The 20196-nt window shown below is 38.6% G+C and overlaps 1 protein-coding gene across 2 annotated transcripts in view; it reads right to left on the reverse strand.

The window, feature by feature from the left end:
- Positions 1–166: 166 nt before the first annotated feature.
- LOC148310934 (clathrin heavy chain-like) overlaps positions 167–20196 on the reverse strand; it is a 38517-nt gene continuing 18487 nt past the window's right edge. For both annotated transcript variants that reach the window (XM_088257551.1, XM_088257553.1), the window contains exons 10-28: positions 19681–19852; positions 18875–19153; positions 18043–18261; positions 17053–17195; positions 15704–15838; positions 14139–14361; positions 12147–12321; positions 10320–10474; positions 9558–9782; positions 8079–8319; positions 7630–7787; positions 6995–7162; positions 6172–6321; positions 5284–5526; positions 4410–4524; positions 3663–3829; positions 3090–3176; positions 2595–2721; positions 167–2182 (exon numbers count right to left, since the gene is read on the reverse strand). In XM_088257551.1, the coding sequence (XP_088113677.1) occupies positions 2103–2182; positions 2595–2721; positions 3090–3176; positions 3663–3829; positions 4410–4524; positions 5284–5526; positions 6172–6321; positions 6995–7162; positions 7630–7787; positions 8079–8319; positions 9558–9782; positions 10320–10474; positions 12147–12321; positions 14139–14361; positions 15704–15838; positions 17053–17195; positions 18043–18261; positions 18875–19153; positions 19681–19852 (3262 nt within the window). In that variant the 3' untranslated portion in view covers positions 167–2102. The remainder of the gene's footprint in view (positions 2183–2594; positions 2722–3089; positions 3177–3662; positions 3830–4409; positions 4525–5283; positions 5527–6171; positions 6322–6994; positions 7163–7629; positions 7788–8078; positions 8320–9557; positions 9783–10319; positions 10475–12146; positions 12322–14138; positions 14362–15703; positions 15839–17052; positions 17196–18042; positions 18262–18874; positions 19154–19680; positions 19853–20196) is intronic.

Below are 20196 nucleotides of genomic sequence, written 5' to 3' on the forward strand. Positions count from 1 at the left end.
TATATTATATAATAAATATATATATATATATTTATATATATATTATATATATATATATATATATATATAATATATATATATATATATATATATATATATATATATATATATATATATATATATATATATATATATATATATATATATATATAAATATATATATATATTTTTTTAAAATTCATGGTAAGCTCTGAATTGAATGAATTGCTAAGAACCTTTTATAACAATAGGAAAATTTAAACAAAGAAAAAAAAAACATGACATAAAAAAGGCACCAAACATTTAAATATATATATTTTTTTACATTGTAGCATCATAAAAATTATGATGTCGATTTTGGCAGATTAAGTAACAAAATGGCTGAGAATAAATTGAGAAAGTAACAAATCATTGAACTCTTGAAAATTAAAATGTGTTTTTCTGCCTGAATAATATTTTTAGCACTTATTTTATATTTCACGTATTTGAATGTAAAATCATACTTTTTACGGCTATGATAAAATTCATTAAACTCTAAATAATTGAAATAGCATACAAATTTGATAAATATTCCTACGTTATTTTAAAGACTTTACAATTTTTTACACATTGAAGGAAATTTGATCATCCGAGTTTATAATATATGGAATCTATATTAAACTGAAGTTAGTTCACATATCCAATGCGATATTGGATACACTTGTCTCGTTAGATCCACAAATTATGTACTTATTTTTATCATTCGTATATATACATTCATATGTGCAGTATTTAATATGACTAATTTATAATTTTTTTAAAAGGATTTTAAGCAAAAATTCAAGAAACGGTTTTTCGTGGAGATTTGATTAATTTTTCTAACAAAATGTAGAATATTTTGTACATTAAAAGATTAATTTGTATTTCTTAAATAATTCTCATCCCCAAATCGGATCATAACTCAACGAAATTGACATGTTATAACGCTACTTCAGGAAGCTACTACATACCTAATTTTGCACACAGGAACAAGTCATTATCTGTATGTATGTATAACATTGAATAAAAAATATAATTAACGCATAATTAGTCTCAAAAAAACTCCAAATAAATGTCCCGAGTATCGTCATATGAATGTTTCCACTAAAATAAAATGTGTTTTCTTAATAAACAATAACTATTTAATCATTTGTAGTACTTTCCGTAAATGTTTATTTAGCCCTATTATAATCTCTATACATGTTTTAATTTTGCTATATAGTTTCTCAAAGCCGCGAAAAATATGAAAGAACCGGGAGCTTTCACGAGTCAAACGTTCTATAAGACAAATTATTACCTACAAGGCGCACTCTACACGCCCGACGTGAATCCTCTCCCGGTTCCCTCCACAATGTACAGGCGGATCCTAATTTGTAATACATATTTCTATCCAACAGCGCAACGGGGTTATAAAGTATTCATAGACCATCCTCCTCGCAGAAGTTTATTCCTAAAAACGTATCTCATATCGGCAATAACCTTTTTTTAAATCATATAAATTTGTACCGCGTTAAATTGCTTGAAGATCAACATGATTTTTCGAGCTTACTTTGAGTAAACGAGATGTTTACTAGTACACTAGCAAAAATCTAGCATACTCAAATACATTTTTGGCCATAATGGGACAATGTTTATACGCTTCCGTGCTCATTCAAAATAAACATCCTTTTATGTCACTTTACTAGTTGAGCCCGGAGGTTGTCAACTCATTATCAATACTGCAACACGCAGAGACAACTCATAGGTATGACATACTATAAGCATGATGATTTCTGCTCGAAAAATTCACCGGCCAAATGAAAACATATTTTTTATTTGTTTGTGAAAGACTCTATAAAGAGCAAACTTTATTTGTAGGTATTGTTTAAACAATACTCGAGTATTAATTTATTATTCTTGCATTTTAAGTGAGTAATTTACAGGTTAGTAAGGCGCATACGCATTGTATGTCTGGTTACCAACAACATCTAGAACTGAGATACGTAATTTTGAAAGGTTTTGCCCGTTCGGTTAGCGAGATAGGGGTCAAGAGACTGAAGCTGAATGTGTTCTGCGAGTGTAGTGGTTGTCTCCTGGGAGGCTGGCGGGAATACGCGGGTCGCGCTCTACATGCCGTAGCCGTAGGGGGCGCCGCCGTACGGGGAGGGCTGAGCTCCCGGCACTCCCGGGTAGCCCATGGAGGGACCTGCAAATTTATTTATTTGAACTTCATGTACAGAAAAGAATTAAGTACATTGGCGGGCTTATTGTTATCTTTCAACCGACCAAAAATAAACTAGTGATATTGGTCAAAACGTTTGATACCATATATAGCTGTTTGCAATCAGAGGGTAGATAGTACTTGAACATTTGACAAAAAAAAATTGAATAATAAGGAAGGCAAAAGAAAAATGGAGTAAACTTTGGTACAGGGAAAAAAGGGAGGAGGTTTGATGATAATGATAGATAGGTGACAGACTTTTCTTAAAAGTCATTACAGGAGGTGCATTTTTTATAAGGAGAGATAATTCATTCAATAGTCTGGGCGGAAATTGATTATGATTAGAGCTCCGCTCAGTTTACTTTGGGAGTATGTGGTAGAGAGAGAGGACGGTTACCTGCTGTGAGCATGAGCTGCGGTTCGGCCAGCAGGATGGGCTTGTGCTCCTGCTCCGCGCCCTCCTGCGCCCTCCGCCCCTCTGCCGCCTCCAGTCGGTCTACTTTGGTGGAGAACTCCCGAATCACCTGGACAAATTCATATTCATCAATATCTTCTTCCTGGCTACATCCCAACTCATCATCTTTGTAGACTGCTGGGGTCAGCTCTCCTCGTCCTCAGGTTGTAGGTCCTTCTGTCATGGACAACGTCACCTAGGCCATGCCTATAAACCATATTTTCTCTTTGCAGCATCCATGAATATAATCATAAAATATAATAAAAAAATAATATGTACAAGTTTGTCTTCACAAGTAGAGAATTGAAAAAGATGGAACATCTTCATTTAAAAAAAGATCCGAATGTTTTAATATCTGTAAAACATAATTATAAGCATCAGAATCTTCATTCAGGCGCTGTACATTTCTTAAACTGATAACTTAAAAAGTATTATTACCTGAATTAAGAAAGGCATAGCAAAGTCCATGATGTTATGTCTCCACGCCAACTCCAGGATGACATCTGGTCGGAGGAGGTCATAGCACTGAAAACAAATAATTTGAATTCAATACGGATGTCCTTAATCTTTAGGCAGGGATAATTTAGACGAAGCAATCATAAAAAAAAAAATATAATTTAAAAACATTAACTCCCTAAAACCTTCCCATTGATAATTCGGCTGTCCAAACTCAAATCACAGTAAGGGACATTTTTTTGTAGTACGTTTTTTTTTGCATTTTTGGACTAAGTAGATGCTACTTAGTCCAAAAATGCAAAATAAACATACTACAAAAAAATGTCCCTTACTGTGTTTTAAGTTTGGACAGCCGAATTGCTGTACCTATCGCAACGTTATAGGGCGGTTTACTGTATACAGCCTCTCACCGAGATTTTAGTCTACCCGTCTCTTCGTCAGGACAATCACCGCTTATGCTATGGTAGTGACATGTAGTACTGTTTGCATGCTGGTGGAGTGATTGTCCCGATGAAATCTCCCCGTGGTTATCTAACAGTGTCGGTGGGTGCCTACCTGGAAGAGGCAGGCGGCGAAGCAGTCGTGGTTGCCGCGCTGCAGGAACCAGCCCAGCAGCTCCTCGGCGACCTCCTGCTGCCGCGACTCGGCCGCGTACTCCATGGCGTCCTTGAACAAGCGATCCTTCTTGCACAACTCCACCGACTGCTTCCATCGGTTGTTTCCTGGACAAATTCAATCATCTATAAACCTGACACCATTCAAAAATTCCTCAAAGAACCTAGCAGATTAAAGATGTCCTTTAATGAGAACCTACTACTGACTCTTTATCCGCACCCAATGAGGCATAGGGCACTGCATCAAATTGGTGCAATCTTAATTTGATTGTTTTATTAATTTATTAACCTAGCAGCTTAAAAATATCCCTTAATGAATCTTCTTCAAACCCTTATCCGCACCCCAATGGTGCATAGGGAACTGCATCATATAAACGCAGTGTTATCATCATCCCCCCCTGGGAATCGAACCCGGGACCTCCAGAACAGTAGCCGAGCGTGCTGACCATTACACTACGGAGGCGGACAATGAATCTAGTGGGTTTAAAATACCCCTAAATCAACCTTTTTCAATCAATACATATATTATATAATTTTTTTTACTCATTGTACTTCTTCTCCTGGATCTTCAAGATGCTAGGTTTGGAGAATACTCTCTTACAGAGTTCAGTTATAATAGGTTGGGATTGCCAATGCTATTTTGTCCCTACGGGAAGTTGGTTTGTACAACAGCAGTTAGCTGTCTTACCTTTGTAGAGATATGCCGCGATGCGTCTGAATTCTGTCAGTTCGTGTTTTTCTAATTTTTGAGCGAGCGCGATTGTGTCAAAGTTGTCGAATGCGTCGATCGATGTTCGGAGACCCTGGAAAATAAAAAAAATATAATTAAATTCAACGGTTCTTCCTGCCATGGGGCTCATCTGTGCTGAATGTCAATACTTCTATTCGTATTCATCACATCATCTATTTCCTACACAGTTCACTTGAGGTCAGTAGAAAACTGCTGAGATGTGTACTCAACTTCTTAGTGATGATCAAGATTTTAGATATAGTAAGACATCATTTAAGGACTCAAAAATGGTGCAAAATTAACACATTGTATGCGGTAAACGCTTAAAAGCGTCTTTTACATACTCTGTTGTATGGGAGACGCTTATGAGCGTTCTATTTTCTTACTCTTGGTAGAGCGCGAGAGATGCTTAAAAATATTATACGGACGAGAATTGGGTTTGTGGTTACTGGCGATAAGTATACTGAGGGTCCCCCCGACAACAATGTGTTAATAAGGGAACATAAAAATGAATAAATAATAGCAATATTGTATATGGATGCCGTAAATTGATGAAAGCATTGAAGGCATAACGATACGATGGACCATAAGGGTTTTTGAGTATAGTAGCGATGTTGCAGAGATAATTTGACAATTTATTCAGAAAAGTGAGAGCTAGCAAGTCTTATGCATCTAGTTCTAGCCTGAAGAACATTTTAAATTGGCATTTTTTGATATCTCAACAAAGATGAAGAAGAATAGGCTAGGTCACCAATTCTACCCATGATTAACATCAGACTTCCATATTCTTCTTCGTCTGCGTTGACAGTTTTCCGGGATAATGACGGGTTACCAGATAGTCCTCCTCCTGGATGAGCAGGCCGTTGAGCGCCTCGTTGATGGCCTTGTTGTTGAGGCTCTGCACGGAGCGCAGGTAGGCCTTGACGAGCTGCAGGTGGCCGGCCTTGGTGAAGAAGGCCACGGCGCGCGTGTGGTCCATGCGCGGGGCCAGCACCAGCAGCGTGTCGTTGAGCAGCAGCGGCTTGTAGTCCAGGTAGAACTGGATGGCCTTGTAGTACAGCTCCATGTTGGCAACCTGAACACCACACAACCGATAACTCCTACTCAAATCTTATTTATTGTTTCGGCATTCGCTTCGTGGTAAGACATGAATATTCAAACCCATAGATGGAAGCATCTGAAGTTTCCAAAACTAGTTGAAGTTAAAAACAAGTGTTTTTATTTACTTTATTTATTGGTACATACGCCTGAGAGGCTTTTACATGCAGTATTTAAGTAGATAATTTAATACTATTACAGCACTATAATGCAACGTAAGTATACATATTAAAGTACATGACATAATATAAAGTATATACATAGAAGGGTAAAAAAAGTAAACATAGCATAATAAGATTAATACAAATAAAGTGTTGAAAAAATTTCAAGCAAAGCTGTCATAAGAATATTGTATTCACATGTCGTTTAAATTTAGAGACATCAGATATTGCTGTTTGAAATGAGTGAAGTTAGTGTTGAATATTGTTTAGCTATTGGATGACTTTTTATGTTGATGTAAATATTAGTCTCTTTAATTTCAAATAATAGACTTTTACGTTAGTCCTGAACATGTTTATTAATTTATTAAAATAATAATAATGTGAGAATTTCAATATTGTTTTATTTATTCAAACAATATTAGCATTTGTGCAGTGTTTGTATGAGGAAGTGCTGGAAGTACCTTGGTGATGATGTCCTTGAAGTGGCCCTCCCTCCACGCCTCGCCGGGGTGGCACATCATGGTCTGCACGGCGTTGTCGTACTCCTCGTACTTGTCGTACAGGAACACCAGCTCCGCCCACAGGTGCGCCTGTTCCGCCGCCCTCAGGACCTGGAAACCACCACACAAGTTATGGCAAGTCTCCACATTGTTGACAGTGTATTTATTTATTTGTATTTAAGTAGGGTTTAGAACAGTTTTGTCCGCCTCCGTAGTGTAATGGTCAGCACGCTCGGCTACCGTTCTGGAGGTCCCGGGTTCGATTCCCAGGGGGGGTCAAATGAATAAAAGTGATTTTTTCACTCTAATATTTATTCAATATTACCCTGGACTGGTACCTGAAGCGGAAGGCTGATCACCTTTCCTTCGTGTATTAACGATCAAGATAACACTGTGTTTATAATGCAGTGCCCTATGCACCATTGGGGTGCGGAAAAGGGTTTGAATGAAAAATGAATGAATTAGAACAGTGGTCGGCAACCTTTCGAGAGACTAAATTTTATTCGATAAGTAGGTAAAAGTTGTATAAATATCTCCTTAAAATTCATCGTTAACTTTGTGTAATACCACTTTTATAAACACGTATTATAAAGATGTTTTTATTGAAATCTGTGTTGGGAACAGGTGGGCTAATCTAGTTTGGGCCAATCAGGAACTTGTCAGCATTGCTGGGAGGAAACCACGTTGCACTCCTCAGGAGAAGGCAGACCTTCCATTTCACTAGAAGAGGATTGACATTGGTAACATAAACCGTGCTAAGGCACAAAATGCGGAATACACTCACCTTGGGAATGTTGACCCGTGACCAGAAGAGCTCGAGGTGCTCCCGCATCTTGGCGGGCTTGTACTTGGAGTAGAGGATGGCGAGCTCCGTGAACATGCCCATGTGTGCCCGCTCCAGCCCCAGCGCCGCCTCCAGTAGACCGATCAGCTCTTCAAAGTGACCACGTTCCTGCAAATACGCATTCCTCAATTCTTGTATGTACACATAATAAGTTTTTTTCTTACCCAATCACGTTTTAAATCAATTGTGATATTTATTCCACGGGGCGCTTTTTATTTATTATTTAACACATTCTTCCCAATGGTGCGTAAAGCACTGCATCGTATTGATAGTGTTATTTTGATTGTTACTTTCATAAAAACAAGGTAATCAATCCTGAGTTTCAGGGTAATATTAAATAAATATTAGAGTGTAAACTCTTATCCGCACCCGATGGTGCATAGGGCACTGAATCATATAAATATATAGAGTGTAAAGTCACTGATATTTATTTTCATTCACCCTGGGAATCGAACCAGCATGGTAGCTAAATACACTAACAATTACACCGCGGAGGATGACGATTTTAAACATTACAATACTAATTTTCTTAAGAACTATTCAAGGTAGTATTTTTAATATTTGTGATGGCCGACCTGGTAATAGTTGATCAGATCCTCAAGCTCATCGGCGTGCACCACGATGTGAAGGCCGCACATCTGCGCGAGGCGGAACTCCCCGGCATCCACGCACGCGAAGCACACTTCCTTCCACGTGCGAGTCGAGTTGGCTTTGCGTGCCCCATCAACGGCACCTGTACAAATACATCATTAATTTATTGTTTCCATATTCCTTCAAAGGAAAAAAAAATAAAAAAATTTGACTATTAGACGTCATAAGTATTAAGTTACATCATAATAAAAAATACCAGTTGTTTGTGGAATGTATTACGCAATTGAGGGTGCTTTGCCAAAAAAAAAAAAAGAAAGAAAAATCATTTTAACACACTTAGGACGGGAAAGGTATTTCTGCCTGTTAGAACGTCGAGCATGCTGACCATTGTACTATTATAAATTTCCTATGGCAGCGGTCTGCATTGATTTACCTTGGAACTCCTTGAGGTGCACGAGCGTGATGGCGAGGCGCGCGAAGTTGCTGACGTTGTTGTAGAGCAGCTTGGCGGCGTCGTACATGCCGTCCGAGAAGCAGCGGTCCCCGATCTTCTGGATGTCCGCGTGGTTGGGCCCCGACACAAACTCCTCCAGGTCTGCCAGCCGCCCCGTGCGCGCGTACGCGTATATCAGCTCCGACTCGATGTACGACTCGCGGGCCTTCTTGCGGGCCATCTGCACAATGGACAAATGAAGTTATAAATCAATATTTGTGCAAATTTGTCATTACGTGGAACATATCGATATCTTGAAAAAGTTTTTCAACCCGTTGGACCACTAATAAAGATGACATTACTTAATTGTTGGGTAATATATCCAAAATAAAAATAAAACAAGGATTGTTGGATTGAATTCTACAATTATTTATGTATATCGTAGTCGTACAGGAGAAAGTGACCAACTAACACAACGTAAAATGTTCAGGAGGGCCATTTAAGTCACTTTTGCTTGGCAACAAAAAAAAACATCAATGCAGTTAGTCATTTTTAACAAGTCGATATATTATACTTCCAAGATTTAAATCCTTTGGGATTTTTTTCAGGGCAATATTAAGCTAGTAAGATATTAAATAGTCAATGATCACGTTTTTGTAAAAAATGCACTTGGTCACTTTCTCCTGTATGACTACGATATGTTAATACGTGACGCGTTTCGTCTTCTTAGGACATTATCAAACACTTCAACAATTCAATATGGAACTCTACCAACTGTCTGCAGTTACAATAAATGACATAATTTTGACATATTTTTTTATTACAATAACATTAAGACTAAAAATTACACACAAAATAAAAATGATCAAACATAAAAATTCATTTTCAATATAAATTGATGAATAAAGTTAATGTCATTCACTTTTGATGTAAAAAAAAAACGACTAAAATAAACCGACAAATTGCCGGGTTTGTGAGTCAGTGACAAATTAACCTTGGCATAGTAATTTCAGCTTGACCATGCCTGCAATGTCGGGTGTGGTCCTGTGGTTAGTATCACGGACTCTTGAGTCAGAGTTTCTGGGTTCGAACCCACTCTACCATTATTCGATACCTATTTTTAACCTTTGCGGGAGTATGGACGTTAATGAGCGTCGAAGTCCGTCAGTCAGTTGGTATGGTGTAACTTGTATAGCAATGACATCTGTGGATATTTGTGTGTAATTTTGTCATAATTCAAAAATATTTCGAAGTTTTTATAAAAAAATATTTTAGCATAATTTCTATCTTCATAATACATTGATTTCATGATTTTTTTTTTTAATTGTAAAAAGAACTCACTCCCCAGAGAAAGTCGGACATCAATTTTTGTACTCCCGGAAAGATTAATAATGAGCTGCTCAGGGTAACAGAATTAGTATGAAATTGAAGTTGATTTTCGGTGGTCCTCTCTGCAGTAAAGATGTGTTGTTTCCTCACCTGTAGGTAGCGGACGAGGTCCTCCCAGGAGTTGGAGGCGGTGGCCGTGGCCACCACGTCCATGTAGGCGCTGGGGTCGTCCGCCTTGATGTAGGAGTCGATGGCCTCCTTCATGAGCCCCTGCTGCAGCTGCGCGCGGGCCAGCTGCGACCAGACGCCCGGCTCGTTGCAGCGCTCCGCAAACTCGTATGCCCGGTCCAAGTCGTTCACTTGCTCGATCAGGACCTGAGGAAGAAGAAGGATAGATCATAGATAGAGATGTGGTGCGTTAGAGAAGGATGCCTTCGAAATGTGGTGTTGGAGGCGCATGCTCCGAATTCCATGGACAGCTAGACGCACCAATGAGTCCATTTGCCAGGAACTACGCTTGGATGGCTCAACTCTGGCCAATATCTGTACCCGACGGATTCTCCAGTTTTTTGGACACGTTGCGCGTGGCAACGAGGATAGCCTGAAACGACTAGTTGTGATCGGTAGACTGGAGGGAAAGAGAGGGAGAGGAAGATCCCCCACACGATGGACCAATCAAATTAAGGCAGCAGCAGGCACCTCAGTTGGAGCGCTACATGCAGCGCAGTCAAGGGATAACTGGAGAAGAGTCATTGCTTCTGCAAGGGTCACAACCCTCAGCAATGAGGATTAAGACGGAGAAGAAGTTGTAATATTTATAAATTAAAAATAATATTTTCTTTAAAATGTAAATGAACGCTTAGTCACGGGTTCTGCCGAGTGGGACGTTAAAAAAAATGTATTGGGACATACCTGAATGGCGGAAATGTTGACATCGAACTTCTTGAAGATGGCGAAGGCCTCTTCGTAGAGCTGATTGTTGATGGCGATGTTGGCGATATCGGGAGCGTCGTAGTTGTCTAGCCGGTTGATGTATTCCATTACTCGTGTGCGGTCCGCCTTGATTGCTACAACATGTACAATCGCACATTCTCATCTACTCACTATAATATTTACACATATGCAAAGGTTTGGGTGGTGACCTTTGGGATATCTATGAGGTGACCCCGGAGATCTGAAGCCTAGACTCTAATTCCATAAAACGCAGCCCATGCGGCTGAAGAAGCCAGAGTTACACGAAAAGTAAAGTAAGTAAATCTGCTCATTTCCTCTTGTTGCGGACGTCTGGCCTCCTATGAGGTGTAGCGGTCATCTGGCCTTATTATATATATAGGATAAATAAATGTATTAGAAAAGCATAGAAATAAGGTAGCATTAAGCATCAAATTGTCAAGCGTTTATATATGTATTTTGATGTGTTCCGTACGGAGCGAATGCGGCGACTGAGCTCCGCCCGCCCGGAAGGGAGAGCGGGGAGCGGGGAACGCGGTCGCCCGCATAGAGGGCCCCGTACGGACAAGCCTCGGATAACGGGATTGTACCGTTACCTGAGTAACGGTACTTTACCGTTATACAGCGCCGTGAAACGCCGACACGGTATGAAACCGTGCCGGCTATGCAGCCTTATTTCTTGAATAAATCAGTGTGTGTGTTTTGTAAAAACCAAATCGGTCTTTTATTTTCTCCATTCCTGTCGCTCCTTCGCCTCAAGAATTCGCCGCTGGACTTCGCCTGACTCGCCGTCTCACTGCACCAACAACGGACCGTTGGAAAGCCTTTCTCAAGGCTAGTGAGTACGCTTCAACACACGAGTCAGTGCGATCTCCCTGTGATCCTGCTCTCCGTACCTCAGTCTGGTATCCATTAGACCGATACCCAAGTCGGAGGCCCTTTTCAGGGCCAGTGGATATTGTTCGGCTACGCCGACCGGACTGAGCTGCGGTGAGTCTCTGCCCCTTACAACGGCAGAGCCATAGCTGTGCTACAGACGACGGGCCCCCCAGTGGCATAGCGCGAGTTACGTCAGTAACACCTCTGTCTAAACAAGACTAATATAAACCCTATTAGAGCAAGATACACATTTGTATTTTTTGGCGAATATAAAACATAAATAGTGCGAAGGAGATATGTATTTAAGTATGCTTCTCTGTAAAATTACATGTATTTACTATTGACAGATATGTGCCGGATAAAATCAACAATGTAAAAAAGAATTAATTTATTACGCCATTCTTGCATTTTTTGTGTAGTGCTAGTTATAATCTTTTTATAAGTTGGTAATTTTTTATTTTATTTTTGTGTTTTATTAAGCCTCAACAAGTGATTTCAGTTAATTAACTATGTTAAATAAAGGATAAAAGAGGATCTCCTCTAATGTCTAGAGATAGAAGCAAAATAAAACAACAACATAATAATAATTGGCAAAAATTATTCGGTGAAATTAAATTGTTTGCATAGAATCAGCGCAATCTTATTTTCATGATTGAATTTTACTGTTCTAAAAGTCAGCCCAGTTGATCAGTTGGACAAATTATTTTGCACTAATGACTTTTGCTCTCGTGTTTTTTAGGCATAAATATGTCGAGGAAATTTTATTCAAAATATTTTAGTTTGCCAGTAAGGAGAAATGGTTAAGTGCAATGAAAATTTAAGTATTTTTGGCGATTGTGTGATTACAAATTGGAACATCTGGTCCCGTGGGCCAGGGGTTTGTTGAAAGAAGTACGTTGGGATAATAACCTGTGAGGATGAGCAGATTCTGCAGGTTGCGGTGATCGGAGAACACGGAGCTGTCGAGGACGATCTTCTCCAGCAGCTCGATGAGCTCGTTGGGAAGGTCGGCCGTCATGAAGGCCTTCACCGTCACCGAGATATCTTCCGGGTCCTGCGTCTCTGACAGGGCTGTTTGTACCACCTGGGATTGGAAAAAAAGGGATTTAATAAAGCAATTATTATATTGTTTGTGGGAAACGCTTAAAAGTGTCTTTTACATATTATTGGTAGAGAGCGGGAGACGCTTAGCTTATAAGCTTTACTTGCTTTTGGTAGTTTATTTATTGTTTCGGCATTAACTTTGTGGTAAGACATGTTACAATGATTAAAGAAAACACTTCGTTTTTTACCACTTGAGTTTTATTATAGACTACATGTTTCAGAAGTTAAACTTCCATCATTCAGGTCTGTATAATAACTAAAATATAAAATATAAAATTGTTCTATAAATAAGGAGAGGGGAAATTATGAATTATCTTGAAAATTTAGAAATACAGAAAAACCTGAATTCTAATAATAATTTATTAAATAATATATTGTTTCAAAATTCTTCGCCATTGCTTTCCATTTTTCCTTTGTTTTCAAACTCCGTTCCTTGACTAACCCCTTCCCCTTACTTTCCCCTCTCCTTATTTACAGAACAATTTTATATTTTATATTTTAGTTATTATACAGACCTGAATGATGGAAGTTTAACTTCTGAAACATGTAGTGTATAATAAAACTCAAGTTGTAAAAAACGAAGTGTTTTCTTTAATCATTACTTTTGGTAGAGCGCGAGAAAATTGAGTTTGCAGTTACTTGTGATTAGTATACTAAGGGATGGGTGGCAGACTGTCCTAATATAACTAGGGTCGGGGTTAATGAAAAAACCACCAATGTGCCAATTGGGAATTTTTCAAACAGAAATTAACAAATGAGGAAATGGCCTCCAAATACTAGCTAGTTTTTACTGACATAATTTTTATTTGATTAATTCTAAGTAAAGTAACCTTATAGTTTAACCTTAGTGATTTGTGTTATATTTCATATTATTTCATTTTTATTTTATTTACGGCTAATGCCTTAAAAATATGTACAACACAATTAAGAATACCCTAATAAAAATCATCACTATCATCCAGTGGATTTAATATAATAGATTTTCCAAACAATTCGTCACATAAACGACAGTTACATACTAGAAAGAAATCTGGAAATTCTCAATTGCGAATTCTCTTAGTTAAGCGGACAAAACCGTCTAGTCTGAACAACTCAGATTCACAAGTGGACAACAATATTCAATCATTTGATCTATCAGAAATACATACAAGTAAAAATACTTATAAAGTGGATTCCATCTATACCGACTAATAAGGTTTAGACCATTAAATAAGGTTTGCCACTGAAAATATCGCTGTATACGTTACAAAAACTTGGAAACATTGGGTGTCTCTTTAATTGGTTACAAAGTCATCTTCTTGACAGAAAACATTTTGTAAAGACAAGTGGAATTTCTTCCTATACCTACACCGCAACTAGCGGAGTCCCACAAGGCTCTCACTCGGGCACGATTCTGTTTATACCACTTATGAATGATGTTATAATGGTGCCCAAATACTTATGTTTGCTTCTTCTTCTTCTTATTATTATAGGCCTTGCGGCCTGTTTTTAAGAGGGATTAGCCTCCTGCCACGTCGATTCCCAGCTATCTCGAAGACCCTTGCCTGTTATGCTTCTCAGAGTCTTCGTTTCTGACGCTCTAAGCGCATTTTTTGTGGCAGCGGTGTCTGCTCTACTTTCGATTCCATACGTCATGATGGGTCAGACACAAGTTTTGTAGTTCTTGATTTTGCTGCCGATCTTCATCTCAGGGTTTTTCCATATAGCATTTTTCAGGCATCCTGAGATGGCTGCAGCTTTGTTCACTTGCCCCCAACTTATGTTTGCTGATATATTTGAATGTGGGCGGTCGGTTACCTGGTCGATGAGCTGCCTCTTGAAGGGGTTGGGGTCAGCGAGCACCTCGGCCCACAGCTCGGGGTCGCGGCGCCGCACGAGGTAGCGCGCCTGCGACTTGAACAGCGAGTTGTCGTTGCACACCGCAATCAGCTCGCGGTCGCACTGCCCGCGCTCGTACGCCACGCACGCCAGGTGCGGGTCGCGCTTCTCGCAGTAGCGTCCCACCACCCGCGAGTCGTACCTGCGCCGTACACAATAACCAGTTAAATACATTCCACTCCTAGATCTGGCATGTTGCCTTTGTATAATCAATAATCGAGTGCCCTGTGCGCCACTTGGGTGCAGGTAGGGGTGAGAAGATGAATATCAAATAAGGATAGAGGGAAATTTAAGATTGAAATGAATGTTTTATAACAACGAATAATTCTATAAATTTGAATGGATCTAAGTGTCCTTTACTAATTACATTGAATATTTAAATCAGACATTGATTTCAGTCTCTTAAAATGTTTATTTTATTTATTGACTTGGCGTTTAATTTGTAGAACTCCATTTTAATTTATGTATTAATTTTAAATCAAACACAGATTTTTTGAGTCTACTAAGTTGTATTTTATTAACAAAAAACACATAAAAAATTATATTGTGACAATTGTTTCGCCTTGTTAGGGCATTATCAAACGAATGTGAAGATCAAATGGACTACGGTCCTTATGTAGCTATACAATTCTATGTGACAGTTTTAACATGTGCAGTAATAATTTATGGGAGACAACAGTCGCTAATGGGATTGCTAATTGCTAATCGCTAATTTCGGGGAAGGGAGAATTTATTGACATGGCAATTTTTATTTTTATTTTAAGAAAGAATTCATGTATGTAGATATAATTAATTACATATGTAGATATAATTATTACTAGACATGTATTAAAATCTCTAAAATATGGCCAATAAATTCTTCCCTTCCCAGAAAACAAATATAAGGGTACATACCTACATCCCCCATTAGCGACTGTTGTCTCCCATAAATTATTACTGCACATGTTAAAACTGTCACATAGAATTGTATAGCTACATAAGGACCGTAGTCCATTTGATCTTCACATTCGTTTGATAATGCCCTAACAAGGCGAAACAATTGTCACAATATAATTTTTTATGTGTTTTTTGTTAATAAAATACAACTTAGTAGACTCAAAAAATCTGTGTTTGATTTAAAATTAATACATAAATGTTTATTTTATGTTCAAAACATTACAATTCTCCAGCAGTCGTTTTGCCAAGAAAGTGTGCCATGTAAAGATGATAATTGAATGTCCTTCACTCACGTTATCTGTATCCTTTTTAACATATATATTTCACACAAAAGAATCCAAGATGCAAAATCGTAAACAAGTGGAGGCTTAAAAAAAAGGGTGCAGGACTAATCATTTTGCTTTCATATAACGGGTGATCAAGTTAACATCGCAACAGTCTGACGAGGTGCCCAATGCATCACAGGGAATAGAGGTTAGAACCGAAATGTTGAAAATGTCAGTGGAGTTATGTGAAGTTCATTATCGTTATTGCATCAGTGACGTTACCATTGGTTCTCCTTGAGGAAGCGTTCAGGGTTGTTGTTGGAGTCGATGTATATCTTGGCGAGTGCGTTGTGCGTGGCGGGCTCCACGCAGCCCTCGTGCACGCGGGACTCCAGCCACGGCAGAAGCAGCTTCAGTCTGGAATGTTAATGCACAATCAATCATCAAATTTTTGACAGTGAATGCCAAAACGAATCACCTAGGTGTGTTTTGGGTAATAATGAAGTCAGATAGAGTGATTATGTTATGTCCTTTGGTTTGTCTGAGTGTGAGTTATACTCTTTATAGCTTTTTTCATGAAAAAAGGATCACAAAACAAATATTTTTTTATTTAAAAAATATATGTTAAGTTTTTACTATAAATTTAATTAAGGCAAGTGAAAAATTACTGTTAAATTTTTGTCCGACAAACATTGACATCTTTCCTTACTGATTCAGTTTAAGAACCATAAATTAGAATGATTATCAAAAAAATCTATAGTAAAGTATAATAATTAGAAATTTTGTAATTTTCAAAAATATTTACGAATAATGTTTTTCAACATATTTACGTAATCTTGTTGTTTTATGTAAATATGTTGCAAAAAAAATATTTTAAATGCTCTAACTAACTAACTACCTAACTAACTAACTAACTACCTAACTAACTAACTAACTAACTAACCATCACGCCGCTTCACCGCAGGGGTAGGCAGAGAGAATCGAACGCCACACTACTCTGTCTTTGCAAACATTCTTTGCCTCTTCTACATTCATGCATCTCCTCATACATACCCGACGATTATTACGACTCCTGACCCGGCCGCTTTCGAGTATTTGACATACCTGATTGTGTCAAGTTTTCCTCGGTCGTTCTCTGCTTCTTTTTCCGACTACATTCGCCTCATAAATTTGTTTAACCGTTCTTTCTTCACTCATACGCACCACATGTCCAAACCATCTCAACACACCTTTCTTAATTTTATCGATAATGCTTATCTCAGCCTTACATTCTTTCCTTATTTCATCATTCGAACATCTATCAAACATCGTTTGATGATAGATGTTCGAATGATGAAATAAGGAAAGAATGTAAGGCTGAGATAAGCATTATCGACAAAAAAAATTTAAATGCTCAAGCATTCAAATTAGCGAAAATATACACATTACTTTGAAAACAAATAGATAAAAATGTTCATAGTAAATCTTTATCAAATCTATCAAAAAAAGTTACAAAAAAAAATAATGACAATAAAACAAAGGGATATTATGTGTGACATAAATATTCATTAGTGGAGCCGCCATTTTATTGGGTGGTAAAGTTAGGCTATTTAGGATGCATGGCAACTATTCTAAAATTGTTGTTGGCTTACCGATTACGTTTCTCAACTTCTGCGACCAGCTCGTCCGTGGAGAACTGTCCTCGCACCACCAGGATGAGGTTCTTGATGATGTCCTCGGAGCAGTCCACGTCCAGGAGACCTCCCACCACCACGGGAAGCCGGGAAGGATTTACCTGTGACCAGGAGTTATAGAATAATGCCATCAGTCTGTTCAATGATGAGAGACTCTATATCTACAAAAGCAAGGGCCTATTTTTTTTAAAGCACAGACGTGCTCTAAAAAACATAGGTCCTTGCGGGAAGGGGCCCTGATAACTTGGAGAAAATTATAATGACGGGATGGGGAATCATAACAACCAATTTCTTGAATGTTTTTCGCAGATACATTGCGGCGCTTTGTGCAAACATTGGTTAGAAAGTTGTTTTATTTTATAAAGTTTATAACAACCAAGTTTCATGTCGTCAGTTGCAGATGCTTAACTCATACCAGTCCAATGTCGAATCTAATTTAATTCGAGATCGATTTCTTCCTCATAGGTCCCTTGTCGAATATCATTCGATATTTTTTTCATCGTTAGTATTATTTGGTTAAAATGCAAGCTCACATTTTTTCACTCGCATCTATTACAACAGTATGTGCAGCAAAGGACACATGATTTTTTTCCATTGAAATGTAAATCACCTGTAAGCCATACATTCTACTTGGAATTAATTTTTATTTTTTAATATATTGCCATTTCCAGCTGACAGATATGGATTTTTATGAATTTTTAAATAAATAAATGCAAAGCCTCTATATTAGAGTCTTGTTTGCAGGTAGGAAGAAGATCTGAAAAATACATCGTAAAACACCCAGGCCGATTGAAAATATGTATTTCTTAATCTCATTTTGCAATTGGCAGGAATCGAACTCGCGATTCCAGTTTCGCAGTCAATCGCCTACGCCTGTCAAATTTAGAAGAACAATAATAAATAAGGCGAGTGACGAGTGGTAAGAGTGGTGAGAGTGGGATGGGTCACCTTCTGCACGTAGATCTCAATGTACTTCTGCAGGCTGTTCCGGTAGAGGTAGAGGACGAGGTCGTGCACAAAGTCGAAGCGGTCGCACACGATAATGAGCGGCAGCTGGTCCTGGAGCTTGGCCTCCTTCAGGAAGTTCTTTACGCGCTCCGCGTTGTAGCAGTTGGACTCGCGGCAGATGCGCTCCACCTCCTTGATCTGGCCGGTCTTGCACGCCGCCTGGAAACACCCAAACTCATCAGTAATGGTCGCACCGAGGACGGCATTTATACAGTAATTGAGATGGCATTTATCACGCGCGTCTGCTTTTCGGTGATTCAGTTAAGCCCCGAAAAATGCAATCTTTTACTCCCAATTTCCCAATTTTTATTCAGTCGCGTGTACGGTGTGTCGGCTCCCAATCAGTTTTATACTGTTTTGGTCCTATATAAGGTGTGTGTGCATTCCCAATAAGTTTATACATTAACTACAATACTGTTTTGTTGTTTGAAGCGCATTAGTTTTTCTATATGAAATTTCGGTAATTGAACACTGCATACAAAAATGGCAGACATTCATCCAAGGAAGTGTGTCATTTTACTGTACCATTGTCAAGATGTAAAAATATATATGATGTAAATTAAGTGTGAAAAAATTGTTTGTATTATATGTAATATGAGCTAACTAAAGAAATAAAAAAATAATATCTGTGGGAAATAGACCCCACTTAGCGCTGATTGGTTTGGCGTGCCATTTTGCTGGCATGGATTACTGTACCACATATCAATAACGCATTAATTATAATGTGTGAAAATCACGTAATTGCTATAATATTTAGAATTTTGTGAAATACCTGTATGTACTTGAAGTGCACCTCCTGGTCCTGGCTGAAGTTGACGATGGAGCCGAGGAAGTAGAAGAGGCCCTCGTAGGTCTTGAAGCTCTCGAAGAGGTCGATGAGCGCCTTGGTGGTGAGCTGCTCGTGGTACTTGGTGGCGATCTGCACGCAGATCTGCAGGTTCTGGCGGATGTTGGCCGTGAGCATGGCCTTCAGGCACTCCAGCGAGTCCTCCACCGACAGCGTGCCGAAGAAGTTCACCAGCCACTCGGCGGCCAGCAGGTGCGTGTGGACCTGCCCGGCAAACATTATCATTTAATGGTCATACAAAGCAAAATACAGGGAAAAGATCATCCATTTTGAGATATTTGCATAAAAAAAATCTTTAGCATATATCTGTGGTAACACGGAAGAGTGGCACAAGTTCTGTGGTATATATACACCACAGATATTTTTTTCCTGTTTAGAATGTATACAAATAAAATGATGTTAAAAAAAGATTTAATTTTATTTGAAAATAATATTTTTCTTAATTTTTTTTTTCGAGAGAGCTAATTAAGGGTAATGGATGGTAAATGTTTTAAGTATGTAAAGTATTATTCAAATCAGCTTGTGGCAAGATCACAAGTCCTGTAAATGCCCAGACTCCCATATTCCTCTTCATCCATGTTGAGATATCAATAAAAAAGTCTTGATATGAATAACTCCGAGTGGAGCAAAATCCAGAATTTGTAAACCAAGAGATTTGGTCACACTCAAAAGGTTGTGATGGTATCCATTAGATGTCTCACGGTGGTGGGTTGAGGGTAGGGAGTACTCACCACGGCCCTCTTGATGTCGTAGAGGTCGGTGAAGTGCTCGAGCGCGCGCTGCAGCAGGCCCGCCTTCTCGCAGAGCTGCGCCACGTGCGGCCGGTCGTAGTGCGTGAACATGTTGTTGCCCAGGATGGCGTCCGCCACCTGCGGCGCCGACATCAGGTTCATCTCCAGTAGCCTGCCAAGTGAAAGGACATTATATTACATCACTTTGTTCCTTTCCATTTACCCAAAAAGTCAGTATTTACACGCAACTCTCAATTATGATGCATTTCTAGAACTACCAGTCTCTATTTCTGGGCAATACTGCTGGTTGCTAAAATTGAACAAATAATAATCTAACTCAAGATACCAAATCCTCTTGAACAGTAGGAGCCAGTTATAACGCGCATTTAGATATACCATGGGTCTTTTTGTTGTTGTTTTATTTTTATATTCTCCAGAAAAGATCCTTTAGATAAAAACAATACAACTGATTTTTATGATTGTGTTATGATTTTTATTTAAATTTTATAAAAATAT

This window comes from Brachycentrus maculatus, unplaced genomic scaffold, assembly GCF_059751285.1.
Source record: "Brachycentrus maculatus isolate JH-2025_06_01 unplaced genomic scaffold, ASM5975128v1 h1tg000082l, whole genome shotgun sequence".
Lineage (NCBI taxonomy): Eukaryota > Metazoa > Arthropoda > Insecta > Trichoptera > Brachycentridae > Brachycentrus > Brachycentrus maculatus.